This window comes from Lonchura striata, chromosome 5 (genome assembly GCF_046129695.1).
Source record: "Lonchura striata isolate bLonStr1 chromosome 5, bLonStr1.mat, whole genome shotgun sequence".
Taxonomy (NCBI): Eukaryota; Metazoa; Chordata; class Aves; order Passeriformes; family Estrildidae; genus Lonchura; species Lonchura striata.
The window spans coordinates 58,285,208-58,301,449 of NC_134607.1; the positions used below are offsets into that span (position 1 = coordinate 58,285,208).

General features: G+C 43.2%; 1 protein-coding gene across 1 annotated transcript in view; it reads right to left on the bottom strand.

Annotated features, from left to right (window-relative positions):
- The window catches only part of MEI1 (meiotic double-stranded break formation protein 1), a 38,547-nt gene that overhangs the window by 14,745 nt on the left and 7,560 nt on the right, over positions 1 to 16,242 (bottom strand). The window contains exons 7-20 of the mRNA XM_077783622.1: positions 15,648 to 15,778; positions 15,043 to 15,157; positions 14,147 to 14,263; positions 13,542 to 13,641; positions 10,565 to 10,699; positions 9,906 to 10,020; positions 8,282 to 8,400; positions 7,106 to 7,247; positions 5,700 to 5,811; positions 4,998 to 5,058; positions 3,664 to 3,761; positions 2,831 to 3,005; positions 2,577 to 2,724; positions 1,748 to 2,020 (exon numbers count right to left, since the gene is read on the bottom strand). Of these exons, the coding sequence (XP_077639748.1) occupies positions 1,748 to 2,020; positions 2,577 to 2,724; positions 2,831 to 3,005; positions 3,664 to 3,761; positions 4,998 to 5,058; positions 5,700 to 5,811; positions 7,106 to 7,247; positions 8,282 to 8,400; positions 9,906 to 10,020; positions 10,565 to 10,699; positions 13,542 to 13,641; positions 14,147 to 14,263; positions 15,043 to 15,157; positions 15,648 to 15,778 (1,841 nt within the window). The remainder of the gene's footprint in view (positions 1 to 1,747; positions 2,021 to 2,576; positions 2,725 to 2,830; positions 3,006 to 3,663; positions 3,762 to 4,997; positions 5,059 to 5,699; positions 5,812 to 7,105; positions 7,248 to 8,281; positions 8,401 to 9,905; positions 10,021 to 10,564; positions 10,700 to 13,541; positions 13,642 to 14,146; positions 14,264 to 15,042; positions 15,158 to 15,647; positions 15,779 to 16,242) is intronic.

The window sequence follows — 16,242 nt, forward strand, 5'->3', positions numbered from 1 at the left end:
ACCTATGGCCATAGCCTTTCTGGTCCTGGCAAATGCACCATTATGTTAATCAGTTCCTTCCTACCCAGAAGCTCAAGGTCTCAGATGAACTCACTAACCATCTGTTATATCTAATCCAGGCAATTGTTTAAAACAGATAAGCAAAGAAGTCATCCTTGGAAGGACATTCATTTTTGTTTCACTGTACCATGCAGAGGCCCTTCCACTCCACTAGTGCATTCTGAGGCTGATGTTATTAATCTCATAAGTTTTCTTTACATCTGACAGTATATTTATCCCTGCATATTGCACTGTTTTATTAGTCCATCTAAATTCAGATTGATTATACTCTTCCACAACTGAAAGGTGAACTGTCCAAGCCTGACTTATTACAACATGGACATCATTTAGCTTTTGTTACAATGGAGATATCATTTATGTGTTATTGACAGACCTGCTTCAGTTTATGGAGTGATAAGTTCAAGAACTACTGCCAAAGGTAGCAGTGTGGACAAGCCTCATGGGACACCTCACCTCCTTAATTTGTCCTGATTGGTAAACTCATTGCTCACTTTTACTAATGCTCTGCAGTGGTATCAAATGCCTGGATGTTGTTACCTACTCTGCAATATCATCCCTACTGAGAAAGAACTGCCCTATGTCAGAGTCCTTCTGGCAGTCATTTCAGTAACATCAGATACTGAAATTCAGCTAGAGCCTCTTACATCAGAGCAAACATGTTCTGTAATGCCCAATGCATACCCACTCTGAGTCAAGCCTTGCTTCCTCTCACTTCTTTACCATCTGCTGACATGGGTTTGCCTTCCCAATGGCAGTTAGTTTTAATTTCTCTAACAGACTGGAGGAGAAATATCACAGCTCTTAGCTTTTGCACTTACAGGCAAGTGTCATGTTCCTCTGTGGAAAAGTTAGCAATTATTTACTATGTGACTGGCTCAACAGTCATGGGACAAGAGGCCACTGATGGGGAGGGGTGATGGGAAGGTGAGAACAGTGGAAGTGAGAAAAGGCCTCTAAGCAGCCATCAGGACACGACTGTGTCATCATTACATGGGCTAACAGAGCTCATTACACCAGCTAAAGGCAAACACACTAGCCTGCTACTTCAAGGCCCCTTTTTCTCCTGCACTGATTAATTTTCCCTGTCACAAGGCTTTTATTTTATCTTTTAAGAGCAATAAAACATGTTATTTGCAGTCCTGAAAACTCAAGAATACTTCAAAATTCTCTGACAAGAGTCTCCAGTTAAAATGAGACAAAATGAAAACCTCAAACAAACAGAAAGCTGTGCCCTCAAGAACTGTTCTCTGCACACTGCTTTTTCAAAGTTCTTGTTCATTATACCCTTCTCATCCGTGAGTAGCAAAGCTTTGCTCTCAAATTTGCAAAACAGCTTCTTCAAAGGCTGGCACTGAAGAATCTGAAGTACCCAGCTGTGTATCTGGATACAGGAAGGAATAGGATTTTTCATGACATATACATCAGCATAACTCTTCAGATGCCTGTCCAGCCAACTCTCAGAGGATCCCTTCCTGTCACAGTAGACGGACAACAGAAAAAGAGATAACACACATACAAGGTCCCATTTTTCACATAAGGCTTCCCAGGCAGGTGAAAGCCTGTGTATACACACATGGCCCCTCCTATCAAAACCCTTGGTTTCGTAACATCTCTAAAAGCTTTAAGAACCAAAAAGCCCTCAAAATCAGGGCCAAGATAGCAGCCCGTCCTTGTGAAAGCCACATACCAGTAAAATAAGCAAAATGCTGGAATTGCTCTTCAGAATGGGAAGCAATGGGTTAGCACTGGTCAGCTGATCAGATGAGCCAAAATCAGCTTCTTCAACCTCAGTCTGCTTGCAGTCTTCCCAGGAAAACCAGAGTTGGAGGACTTGGTGTCCACATCTCCCCATGAGTTCAGGGTAGTGCAGGAAGAATTTCAGCAGGACAGGACAATGGACATAGACCAAGCTCAGATCTGGAAGATTATCCAGGATCCGTCTTATGGTAGACAAAGATCTCTGGTAAGAAGGAAAGGGGAAGTGAAACAGAGAACAAAATAATCACTAATACTGAATATAAAACACCTGAAGTGATGAGGCTTTATTGCAAGAAACAGTCATACTGCCTTTTCAGTAGACAATCAAACACATCAGCTAAACATCATTTTGTGAAGCCCATTTGCATCACAAAGACTAAGAAACCTGTAGGCTTTAAACAGAGCTCAAAGCTGTGCAGCAGCAAAAAGCCATATGGGAACACTAGAAAGCTTGCTGCAGAGGCTGGAGATGTATTTGGGAGACTGAGCTATGAAATTTATTATATTCTGTATGTGAATTCATAGCCTATCCAACACAGTTACACTTCCCACACATGCACAAGTTTATTCTGTCAAATCTATATTCCCCTTTGGATTTTCATAGTTAACTTTCCAGAGTGTAGAGGCAGTGCACAGCCTTCACTCATTCACTGCTCACCACTTATGCCAAAATACTTTCTACAAGAAGGTTGATGCGAGTGGGGAGAAACCTTTGTTTCAACAAAAAGGCTCCAAGAGGTCGGAATTAAATCTTTTACCATGTCCAGGGCTTTGTCTTTGTCCTGACAGACAGCAAGGAGGTAAAGTGCAGCTCTGAGTATGTGTGGAGGGGGACAGTCTCCATGATCCTGTGCTGACAGGAGAAAATTTCTTACAGCTAGAAATAATTCTGCATCTGGAACAAACCTGCATTGAAGGAGATTGGAGTGGAAACAGTAACAACAGATATGTTTTACCCACCAATACATATGTGGTTTATAATGGCCACTTGCTTTGTATAGTCTTGGCTTACCTATCCCCGAAGGTGTAGGCAAAGTATAAGAGTAGTAGGAAACAGTGCTGGTGGCTGCAAAGAGACTGATCCAAAAAGAATGGCTCAGGAGTTTCAGACAGGAGGAGAAGGCTTTCAGCAATGGTGTAGTTTAACTGAGGCAGACCCTTCTGCAGGAGCTCAGACATCTCCTGCTCTAGAAATAAAAATATAAGCAGGCAGGAAATGATCAGCAATGTCTATGGAACAACTCCACAGTCTGCATACACCAAGCACACCTCTATGATTTGGCAATCAGTAGTGGTGTGCAACCTGATTTAACAGAGCTGGCTTTAAGGATGAAAATACACTTCTGTTTGAGATTCCGAGCCCTTTGCTGATGCTGTCTGTATGGTGACCAACCACTGCTACTGGGAAAAGTGGCCTTTCTGATGCAGAAACTTTCATCTCATTTCTTTGGGACATATCAATTATGCAAAGTTACGGTATAGACAGGAAAGCTTTATAGAGTACACCAGAGGGAAAAATTACTTTAATATGCAGATATGCCACTTCACTGTGGCAAGTAATTTTGTTTTAATTAAGCATGCGCAGCTGTGTAAACAAACCATAGGCAAATGAAATGCATTCCTTCAGGTAGGGTTCCAAACTCCCCAAAAGGCATTTTCTGAGTGTTTTCTGTGCTGACCAGCTTAAAAATAAGCTGGAGAAAAAAATATCTCCATCAAGCTATGTGTGTCCTCCCTTCCCTTCTCCTTTGTCCTTTTCTAATTCTTTTTTCCACCTGTTGCCTAAACAGAAGGTGGCCGTGCCTCAAACTAAATGAAACAATCTTTCTATTTCCCCAAACTTGCCCTCCTGAGAAGAAGTTCTCATCTTCTCTGTGGCTGAGTAAAGGTTCAGGCATAAGTTGCAGAGGAAGCTGGAACAGGTGTGATTCAGGACAGGATTACTGTGAAGAAGAGCAGAAAGATACAGTAAAGGAGGCTAGAAATATTCTCTTCTTACTTCTCATATCTGCCAGAACACACTGTCTGCCAGAACCTCATTTTACTGAATGATCACATACAAGCACCTGCCCCATCACAAGAAGACTCTAGGAGCCAACCTTGGCTTCCATGTAAATTATGAGTTCCCAATGGACTGTCAGCTCACAGATGTGGTGGGTGTGTGCAGGAACAACACTGAACATGTTCATACCTTGGGCCAATGTAAATACAGGGAGGTACTCTCACAACCATCACACCTTGTCTACACTGGGAGACCTGCAAGAACAGGACCCCTAACACTGCAGAGAATGGGAGGTATACTTAAGGGTAGCTTACCATACATGATTCCACTGGCAAACAACACTTAGATTTTTTAGCAATGACATTGCCAGGGGTGAACACTGAAGAATGCCAAAATACTAAAAGGGTGAGAACAGCTATTTCCAGGTATTTCTCTCTCTCCAACCATTTCCTTGCAGAACAGGACATAAGCAGACATCTGTAACACACCACCCTTGGCACAACACAGTGCTCTGTTCAAAAACCTAAACCACTCCTACCACACACCATTCACAGGTAAAAATCCCCCACTCAAAGTTCCACACTAGTAAACTGGACTAGGAGTGCTGTGTGTTTTGTTTACTTTTTTAATGAGGTACAGTCACAAGAAAGAGGAGATAAGACATCTCTGTAGACCCTCAGAGAGTGTCCCCAAATACTCCTCAACCTAGAAATCATAGCCTCTACTACAGGAGATCTTTTGCAATGCCTGCTACTGAAGTTACCCTCGTTCCCCCCATTTCTAATATATTATCACACCATGAGGAACAACAGTGGTAGTAAATGCTTATGAATCCAGAGCTCAGATGGAACTGATGCTACTGATACTTCTCTTCAGAACTCCCACTCATATGACAACTCCCAAGTCAGGCTGCTTTATCTCTATCTGTGCAACACACGACAGAGCACAGAATTCTCACAATGCTGTGTAAATCCATCCATCCCCTACCAAACTGCTTCTCCCTTCTCCCACATCCAGCTCTTCCATTGTCAGTAATCATTTACATTTTTCAGTAAGACACAACCATTCTTAAGTGTTTCAGCCTCTTGTCTTGCCTAATCAGGTGTATTAGATAAGGCATGATCTACTTTTCCATCTGGAAATTTTTGGCTCACTTAGAATGCACACATCATAATACCTCTGTACAGAGCAAAACCTGGCCTTGAGCTCCAGTGTCAGTCGGATGAAGGACGAAGATGCTAGACAGAAAGCGAGACAGATGTCAAAGGACCACAGAACATGCATGATGACAAAAAGAGTAGGCAGGTCCCATAACCACCCCCACACATCATATAAGCCTGGTGAAGAGGGCAAGCCACCTAAGTAAGAATACATATATTAGGCTGCCTCTCAGAAAGTAAACTACTCCAAGTTTGGGTGTGAGGAAAGTATCTGAGATTTATTTGTTTTCTCAGGAGAAGTGAGGATTTGCCCATTTCACATGTTTAGAACAGAGTAATTGTCTATGTCACCTCTCTGATGTGTGAAGAATAAGGCATACATAGACTAAACTAGGATTTCTACATAGTAAAATCCCACCAACAATTCCAGCATAATCCCTGTCTACAGGAACAGCCAATTCAATTCTGAATTATTCCAGAGGAAAAGATAAATCTGACACAACATTCTTATCCAAAATAAAACCTGTACCATCATCATTGCTAGACCAAATAACTTTTCTATCCTGCTGAGCATGACTATGCACTCTACTCATATAAACTTGTAATAGAATCCTCCACATAAAGTCCAAATGTTAGGCTCATTGCCTCAGTAACATGCAGTAGCAGCAAGTTCTACCAGTTAAGACCACAGAGAACATGATTTCACAATACCCTCATACCCAGCTTCTTGGAGAACTTATTCCGCATGCTTGGCACCACTGCAAAGAGGGTATTGAGTGTTGAGATGAAAACCTCCGTCACTGACGGGCTGACAGCCCTTTCCAGATAGCTCTGTGGAAACACAAATACATCAGGTGCATAAGTTGCTATAAACACTGAAGGCAGCAGCTTCCTTCCAGCCTCCTGCCTGCCCAGAAAGTCAGGTTTCTAAATCCAAACAAATGGAGCAGCAGTTCTTTCACCAAAATGCCTGGCAGCAGAGGAAGCTCACAGAGTACTTTGAATTCAACTAACACTCCCCCTGCTAGCACTATGAGCTGTGCTGGTAACTCTGCAAGACATTGTACCAGACAAGAAACTTCTCCTGGATTCCAGCAGGCAACCAGTTAGGCCTTAATACACAGTGACTGACACTAATGCCCACATTGCCCTGCAAGTTACTGCTTTACAGGTCAGATGGATAATTCTCCTATACAACACAGGATATATGTTTAAGTGCAGCTGACTTCAGCAACAGTTAACACCTGTGCTTCAGTGATTCACTGCGCAGCGGCAAACACAGGCATTTGAGCTCTCTACAGAATCCAGCCCTGAACTGTTTAGAACAGAATGACTCACCTCACTCTTGTTGAAGGTCACTGGACAATTTTCTCACAGTCCATTAATTTTTACCCAAGTTCAATGAGCAAGAAACAGCTCACTGACTCCAGCTTTGCCAAACTGGACATGCACTGCACCCTCCTGTCAGGGAGGAGAACAGCAGTGCCACTGCAGCTGCCTACCAAGAGATTAGTTAGGAAAACACCAACCAAAACATCTCCAAGCTCCTAACAACTGCAAGAATCCAACTGCACCTGCCACAAAGCACAGGCAAACTTTACTAAATGTTAGGAACCACAACAAAAGTCCCATTGTTTTGACAATTCTGCTTGAAGTGTCTTAGGGACAGACTTGTATGGAGCACTAAAGTACTCATGAGTCTCCACCGGTATTTTTAAATCATGTCACAGGCCTTACTGAGGCACAATGCTTAATACTGCCCATGCAGACTGGGCAGCCTCATCAGTACCTTCTGGGAAGAAGCACAGAAACGAAATTGCAGGTGTAAACCATGGCAGCTCTCCGGGACACAGACAAGTTTTGAAAAAGTGGCAGAAGGGGAAACAACAGTTCAGGCATTTCCACTTCATTTTCTGACACATCTGGAGCTGCAATGGATCCCACAGCACGGTAGGTAAGCTATGGAATTGCACAGTCGGAAGAAAGACACTGACATCCACATGGAAACTTCGTGAATTGCATGACATGCCCTCTTCCCCAAAAAACATTTGTGTAACCCACTCTCAGTGCTTGAAAGCACCTTTCCAGGTACCCATACAACAGACCAAGTTAAAAGAAATCCTACCATGACCATGGGGATGCAGAGACTGTCACAAATCCTCAACAGGAACTCAGAAAAGTTGCTTAGTGTGCCTTTGCTCTCAGAGTTGGGGGCAGTGAAAGCATTCTCTTGGGCCATGAAGTCACCCTGGAATTCCACTGCTAACCTATAAACACACAGTGGATAACAGAGGAAAGATGAAACCTCCTCACTCTGTAAAGGAAGCCAGGAGATACTACATTTTAATCACAATTTTCACAATAAAGGACCCACAAACACTCAATCAGTTGGAAACAGAGGAATTTGGCAACCACATTCTGTTACCTCGAGTGAAGCTATTACAAGTCATCAAGGTTGCACAACAGTACACACTGGGAAAGGAAGACTTAATTTCTGTGAAGAAAGCATGTGCTGTGGGAAGCCCTGGTGTGGCAAGACTTGCTTTCAGCCATACCAGAGTGCCTAATGCACAGTACAGCAAACCTTGTGAAAATCTGCCAAGGGATCATTTAGCTGATATAAAATCCATGAGTGCCCTCTAACACAACCCCAAGACTCTGGGTCAGTGCAGAAAGGCATGTCTGATTCTGACTGAATTATCTCAGCCAACTCAAGTGATGCAAGGCAAAAACGAATTTGACTAGAAAATCCTTAAACCTGATCCTGATTCATACTCAAACTCATCTACCACTGCCTGATGTGCAGCTAAGGATGCCAGATAGCTCTGATCCAGCAAAAGAGGTACAGTTGGTGCCTATAAACCCACTTCCAGTAACAGGTCACAGACACAAGCAAATCCAAGGCCAGCATCTGGAGCAGATAGACATTTGTTAAATGGTTAATCCCCTCTGGAAGTGGCACCACATAGCACAGGAATCTGGTTTCACACATACCTTCCAATAGTTCTTACATTATCAGCAGTTTTGGTGAATTTCCAAGCAGTCTCTCAAAGCCCTAAGTCATTAAATAAACTGATAGGTCCCTGACAAATTTCATGGAAGACATACCCAGGTGTCATAAAATTTTCACTATTAATACATACCCCTGCCTCTGCTGTTTCACTGACCAATGCTATGCACTGAACTCACCTGTGAAATTTCTGTGGTGGGGCTGGGTGGAGGAACATAGTTGTGAGGACAGAAGAATGGACAGACATGGACACACAGCACCCACCCATACACCTTCCCGACTTGTCCTTACCTGCAAGCATTTCTGAAACTTTCCAGGGTATTGAGCAAGAACTGACCCTGTCTCTGAGGAGCTCTACCAAGATTTCTGTTTGCTGGGTGACTCTGAGACACTGAGAATAGGAGATCACCCTGTTAAAGGAGAGAAGTCTTAATTTTATGTCCCCTTTCAGAAAAAAATAGCTTTCTCCTTTGACCACCAGAAGCAGCATGAACAACGGATTTTACTTCACTCCTTCACACAACCATTTTTTTACTACCATGCTTTCCCCAAAGAGGGCAGAGTAAAACAGCTTGTGTGCTCTTCCTAGGGAGGACAGAGTTACAGAGCCATTAATTCTGCAGTGTCCTGTCTTTAGAGTCTGTATTACCATTATTTGATCTGAGTTTTAAGCATTTCAGTTAACAGAGCTTTAAATCCTTCTGAGAAAACTTCGTACCTTTAAAATTTTTTTCTTCCAAATACTCTTCAGACAACATAGAATAGTTCTTCTCCTTGCTTAGCAATGAAATCTTAGAAGTTCTTCTACTTTGGCTCAGAGTTTTAAGCAGCTATCACCCATGTACTAATTTTTGTTCCCACACAGCATCCCACTAAGTCTGAAGCCAACTGAAGCATCAGAGTTAACGATTTGCCCAAATTGGGAATGACTTGGAACTCAAAATCTGCCTTTAAGCCTTAACCTGTTGTGGTGGTCTTCTCTATAATAGCAGAGGAGAGCACAGCTACACATTGGTGTCTGGCAGTTCACAACTCTTCTCCATTTCATGCTGAGATACCTTGTCAGAGGTGGCATCATTTCCCCTTTTCTCCCTTTAAACACAACCTGCATATCCTATCTAACTTCCTTCCTGTGAAGCTCCTAATTCTGAAAGGGACATCTAGCTCTAGCTCTGTATGTGTACAAACTGACTGGCCAACATCTGCCTATGGGACAGAAAGCACTTCTGCCTTCTTCAGGCAGAGAAGGCTAATATCTGGTAGCACAGAACTTGGATCTAAAATTAGTTCATCATGAATTTGGAGTTCTGCTACTCCTTTGAGCATTGAGGTGTTCTTCTCACTACTGGCATGCAATCCAAACCTACATGGCTCTAAGACTAGAGCAAGAAGGCACAGCCCTTGTCTTTTCATTAGCCATCTGCACCTGGGGATCTTCCCAGCAGTGCAGAGGTCCCAGCAGCACACCACACTAACTACAGATGCCAGGAACAGGAAAGGAATTCTAGTTCAAATAGTGGCTAACAACTCCCTTGCACTCTTGATCTGAATGTAGAACAAGATATGTTCATTGCTGAAAAAATAGATTAACCAATGCAGCCTAAAAGGTGGGGGTAGGAAGAAAGGGAAGTTCAAATAACTTTGGAGTACTGGACACAAAGAGAGTAACATGCTCAAGTAGTGCCCCACAAAACTTCACTGATTTAGAAAGATATCATTCACCAGCATCCATCTTCATCTACTTCAAAGTCTGGTACCATCTCAAGGCAAGAGGATCAAAAGAAATAGCAGAGAACCAAACAGCAACTGGAACGTAACAAGGGGATGAAATATGTATAAAACATCCACATAGTGGCCTAGGAAGATCACCCCTGTACTGCTCGTTCCTACCAATAAGCAACAACTTTTGACTTACTGCATGCCTCTTACTACTCTGTGGTGGGGAAAGGTCAGCATATCGCTTCAGCACTGCCTCCAGAAGCTTCTGCAGTTCTTCATATGGGACTGGAGGGGAGCTCAGATGGTCCTTCCTTAACAAGTGAAGACAAAGACAAGATGCACAGTCCCTACAGGAGACATTCCACTAGGAGGACAACACCATCAGAAATAACTGCTATTCTGATGGAAATATGCCACTGCCACTTCTCTCCAGCAGAGCATAGTAAGGTCACAATACCTGAATAGCGCCTTCACCCATACATAAGCCCAAATACACCCTCAGTGCTCTATCTGCTCCCATTACAGTCAGGAAGCCCATGACTGTCCAGAGTCTTGTGTTTATGATTCTTGTCAATCTGGATGGGGCACAGAGTGACAAAGCTATAGCAACTGCTGTACAAGCCTGCCTGGAACACTAGGTCCTTGCTGCAATGACTTGCTGCCTGCCACAGCTTCATTGCTCTGGCAGCTTTCCTGAGATGGGTGGGAAGCTGGCTCTGCTGTACCCACGCCTGCCTCAGCCACAAGTCCCACTGCAGAGCACATTCACCCACACAGCCACAGGGGAACTGCAAAGCCCAAGATGCTATCAACAGATCTCTCTGAAGAAAAGTCTGCAAATACACTCCTGCCTACCTCAGGAAAGCAGCCACAGCTTTCACAGCCTCCACTACCACCTCCAGCACTGGGCAGTTCACCGTCTCCATCAAAACATCAATGGCTTCTATACATACACCTCGGTTTGTAAATAATTTGATTTCCACTGGTTGCCTGTGAAGATGAAACAAAGTAAGCAAGGAGAATGTTGTCAGAGTTAGGTAACTGTAGTGCCCTTTCCTCATTTCAGCAAATGGACAGCTAAGCCAGAGATTGCAGCCATGTTTTTCAGTATTGAGAGCCAGCTGCTCTCCAGGAGGTACTCTCACACTTGAGCAGGTAGAGGGTTTGCTATAAAGAGGAAATTTCATCCAATATAAAGCACTACCATGATAAAACATCCACAGTCTGAATAATTGTGTGACTACTCCAGAACACTGCCATGAAAAGCACAAGAAAAACAAGCTTTGTAAAATATAGGGATCTCTGTGCCTAGGACTCTGTGTACAGGCCATCAGCTCTGGCATTTGTGAGTTCATCTAGCAACTTATATTTTCAAGTATACAACCAAACATCACCACCCTAGAATAAGGATATTGCCATGAGAATAGCTTCTCTCATGGCACTCCTAATTCCAGATGCTGCCAGGACAGGAACCTTCACAAACTTGAAAAGTAATCAGGACAATAAACATAGTCCAACTGTTTTGACAATCCTTCTCAACAGTGAGCATTTTGGTCATCTGTGGCCCAACACCTCAGCATGAGAGCATGGAGGGACAACAGGCCATTAATCCCATTATTGGACAGAGCTGTGTAAATGGTAGAGTGTGCTTGTTTGGCTCCTGGCAAGTCAGGTATAGTTGGGAGGGCAGGGGGAAGACAGGCAGCTACACGCAGACAAGAGGCACAAACAGCCTGTCAGAGGGTCCCTCCAAAGTGAAGCAAGAAAAGCAGCACAGCATGACAGGAGCCAGATTTGGGAGCCAAAACTATTCCCTATTATTCAATTTTCATAGTCATGCCTGACTAAAGAAAACCAGGAGCACATGCTCTCAAGCACAAATGGGAAAGCAATTTCTACCTCAGTAGAAATTACACTACTAGCCCAGTTACATGGCTAAAAGGGAACAGAGGAAGAACCACTCTTTTTAGTCACTCAGTGGGATGGAACCCAGCTTTGCAGCCACCTCACATTCTGCTGTGAGAAAAAGCTGTGAGGTGGGCATGGCAAGAAAAAGGACTTGTGGAACTCAGGCACCTGGAGCCAAGCCACAAGTGATACACTGAACTTCCAAGTTGCTTCTACTCACACTGGATGATTCTATGAATCCTCTGTATTTCCTTTCTTTAATCTCTGACCTTCTGAAATAAAACACATCAGGAAGAAAAAAGTCTTCACTGACTCATACAGGGAAGAAGGGATGGAGGAGTATTGCTGACTCATTCAAGATGCACAAACCCACTTTCAAGATGGTGCACTGTGATATCTTCAGGGACTGGGGGGGAAATGTGAAGTGTGGCAGCAGCTCTCTGGCCACACAGAGCCTCTGACAACTTTCCCAGGCCTTTCTGGGAAAGGCCATGAGAAGATCAGAGAAAAGAATAAGAAACAATTCTTATATTCACTTGCTGCACCTGTTGCTGTGAACAAGTGGAATGTGTTATGGAGATTTGTCTACCAAAGGGTGATTTCTTAATTGGCCAATGGCGATGGTGTTTGGACTTGAGGACCAATTAGGTCGACCTGTATTGTAACTGTCAATAAAAGCAAAGGGTTTCTTAATAAGTATAGTATACTAAAGTGATTGATCAGCCTTCGGTGAATCACAGAGTCAATGCTAATTATTACCCAGCTGGGAGCCTGCAATGACAGTGAAGGGCAGCACTCTTGCAGCTTCCTGCAACCTCTCATCTTGGGGCCCCAGTCTGCACCTGACACTTTGATTATGCTGGCAGAGACAAGGGTCACTCCAGGGAGAGCTACCCAACATTCCTGACATACTAAGGGGAGCAGTATGTCCTGCAATGGACCTCACCAGAATGTGTGGCTCACTTAGACAAGAGAATCCAGCTGCAAGCTAAAACCAAGATGAGAGGTTCCAGCACAAGATCCCTTTCTCCACTATGAGATAATTTTAAACAAAACGTGATTTCTAAAACAAAGCTCAGAGAAACAGAATGGGTGTGCGAGAAAATTAGAACAACTGCACAGAGTGTTCCCTTTGATTTACAAGCATAAACGCTATAATTAGTATTCCTCACATCCTGGTTTCTCTTTTTGACAGATCCCACACTGGCATCACCACACTGTTCTAGCATTATTACTTTTTCTTCTCCTTTTTACCCTTCCACTTGCTACAAAATTGACTGTGACGTTTCCAAAATTCTGCTCAAGGGCTCTCTTGGGGGATCTAAGTGGCAAGAACGAGACTCTGTCACTAGCATGACAGGACAGGAACAAGATCATAGAGGCAAGAGCAGGAAGCACAGAAGAAAAACAAGCCAGTGTATATTATTTCTTAGCAGAAAACAAGAGGAAAAAAGTGACAGAAGACATTAATATTTCAGCCTAGAATTTGTTTTTGCAGTTTGAATTTAGCTCAGATGAGATAGAAGACCAGAGGCCATGGAATTTGCATGCTTTGTTTTGTCATAGAGGCACACTTAGCAGGAGCTGGCCTGCTCACATATGCCTGGACCTTCCTGGCCTTCTCTCCTGCTCTGTCTACAGCTGAAAAGAGATTTCACCTCCCTGACTGGCAAGGAAGCAAGAAGAGGAAGGTTTAGTGGTGGATGTAAGCACAAACAGGACAAGCTGGGAGGTTCAGAAACAACCATCAGACCCTTCTTTGCAAGAATAAAGCATATGAGATTGTTCAGCACTATCTTTTAAACACAAAAACTCTTGTGTGTAGATATCTGATCTTGGAAGAAAATCTTAAAAGCACAAGTTCCACAGTCTCCATTTTGGGGTACCAAACTCTGCCTGCAAGCCTGACAGGGTACTCCCTTACCGTTTCAGTATTTCAGTGAAGAGCAGGAGTCCTTGTTTGTGCAACTCCACATTGTTCAGCAGCAGAACACCTTGGAGACTCCTCACCAGAGATTCAATGCCTGTACACATTCAAGAGAAGTCACAGAGAGGCTTTTAATGCTCCAGATTGCAGAATGGAAGCAAAATTAATTTTTAAAAGGAAGAAAGATTTGAACAATTGTTCTTCTGAGCTACTGACAGAAACAACTGTTGAATGTTCACTCAACTCCCTCGTAACATGCCTCAACCTTCACTGCTGGAGATAAGTCCCAAAGAACACAAAGAATTTAACCATTCTTCCTAAATCTACTCTTGACATACCCACAGAATGACACTCTCTGAGTTACTATTAAGTCTATCATGATAACTGGTTATTATAATGAATTAGTGTTCATCAGAAACTCATTAGGATAATGACACTATAAATTCAAGCTATGTTGGACATCACAAACATATCAGATAGGTACTTATTTTAGGTCCTTTATCCATCCTGACTGGAAATTGTGATTGTGTGTAAAGTGCTGGAATACAGCTAGAGGCACAAGAATTACTGCAGTCACTCTGCCAGAAAGGTTGATGACTCACCATAGACCGTATGACACTTGGAGAAGAAAAGACGCTCTTCAGTCAGGAGGAGCAGGCAGCAGTACACTGACCAGATGAGGACTTCACTTTTGCACAAGAGACACTCAAAGAGGAACTCTGAAAACACACACACAAACAAGGTTACCCAGTAAGAGGCAGGCTGCTCAGCATGGCACAGCTGCTCCTAGAACAGAGCAGAGGAAGGAGGAGGAAACATAGCAACAGCTACAGGGAGAATGGCTGTACTATGAAATGGCAGGAATGGAGAACACAGTAGATGCTCAAGGGTATGCTAGTCTTCAAAAAGAGGTGACTGGAGAGCAGATACCCATGGGCCAGCATTTCCCAGCACAAATTCAGTAGGAAGGAGCTGAACTGTGGATCTAGCCTTTGGCACAAATAAAAAGCCACAAAGCAAGCTTTACCACAGATGCAGTGGCCTTTTTTTCCTCATAACTTTTACATCTCCCAAAGAACTTTTATCAGGAAAGTATTTCTGTCTTTTGGGATTACAGAGAATCAATAAACCATCTCCCATTCTAAAGCTAAATCCTAGACCTGAGTCTAGGGTTCTGAGCAAACATACAATATTTAGTGGAATGAGATGGAACCCAGTTTGTTTCAACTTGTATCTAAGGGCCTGCAAGAAGGATCTTAACCTCAAGTACTTGGCCAAATTATCTCTGTGGAAACTCCATTCTGGCTGGTGACACCTGCTTCTAAACTTTCAGTTGAAAACACTCTCCCCTTCTACTCCTAAAATCACCTGGTATAAAATGGCCACCACATTATGCCACCAGTGGATTTCATGGAACCAGCCTCATTCCTAAACCAAACAGCCAGAGGCAGCTTTGATACTGGGGAATGAAAAATAAGATGCTACTGCATTTGTTCACCTGGGACATCAGCATGGATAAAAGCAGGAGCATATCTGCTAGGAGAGTGAACCAGCACTGCAGCCATACAGTGAGAACTCGCTGCCTGTAACATTTCATCTCTGGTCAACAAGAGCTGTTGGGAAGCAAAAGTCAAACGGAGAAAGGAAGTCAGCTGTGCAGCTGTGAGGAGGAAACAGTTTGTTCGACGTTTTACAATTTAAAACATAAATTAAGTTTTCTCCTTCAGCATTTATTAAACCTGCTAAGGTAAGATAAAACACTGAACCAAAGAGATTCAAAAAAGCACATCAGAACTACAACAGAGTAGATCATGAGTAAGAATAGTTCTGCCCACAGGATTAGTCATGCTGGTGCTTTATGTGCTGTATCAGACCTCAAGTGTAAGTAAGGCCAGGAGTAAAATTTTCCCTATTCCAGGATACAGGAATGAACAAAAAGGTGATCCACAGAGGCGTCCCCATTTCCCAGTGCAGCTTCTATTGCTGGTGTTGGTAACAGAACACTCTGCTTTTTATATATATACAGTGCCTTAGATAAAAGTTCATTACAGGACAGCAAATTATTGATGTGTACTAACAATTCACTACTACTTCAGCAATCACCTTTTTGAGAACAAGTGGCAGTGGATTTTCGCCTTCTAAGAAGTCAGTGTTCTCAGACTCCTCCTCTGTCTTTAAATTATTCATAAAAATAGATACAAAATGGTCGGATTTCAACAGCTCCTTTAGCAAACCTGCCAAGGGAAGAGCAAGAATGAGCACCATACTGAGCAGCACAGTGAGCATTATATTAACATACAAGTATTTCCAGACTAAGATTTGTTGCCAGCTTCCTCCCCTCTGCTGGAGGGCCTCACCTCCAATTTAGGGAAGTTTTTCTCACTCTGTCCCCACATATTGCCACGAACCCCATGTCTTGCAATCCCTTGTTGCTGATACTTTTGCTGGTCTGATCTGCTCTCTGTTCCTTCTCAGTCACAGAGAATGTATATGGGTGCATCTCAGGAGCTCCCTACCTGCATTATCTTCTGCTAGTAACCCCATCTTCAACTGTTTCTTGGGAGAGCTCTTGACCTGCATCCTTCTCCAAGCAGTCAGTTACCCACAATGGCATTTTCTCTAGAACACCTCATAGAGAACAGGCATTTATCTTCCCCTTCTATTTTCACAGGCTCTTACAGAAACAGCTGTGTTCAGC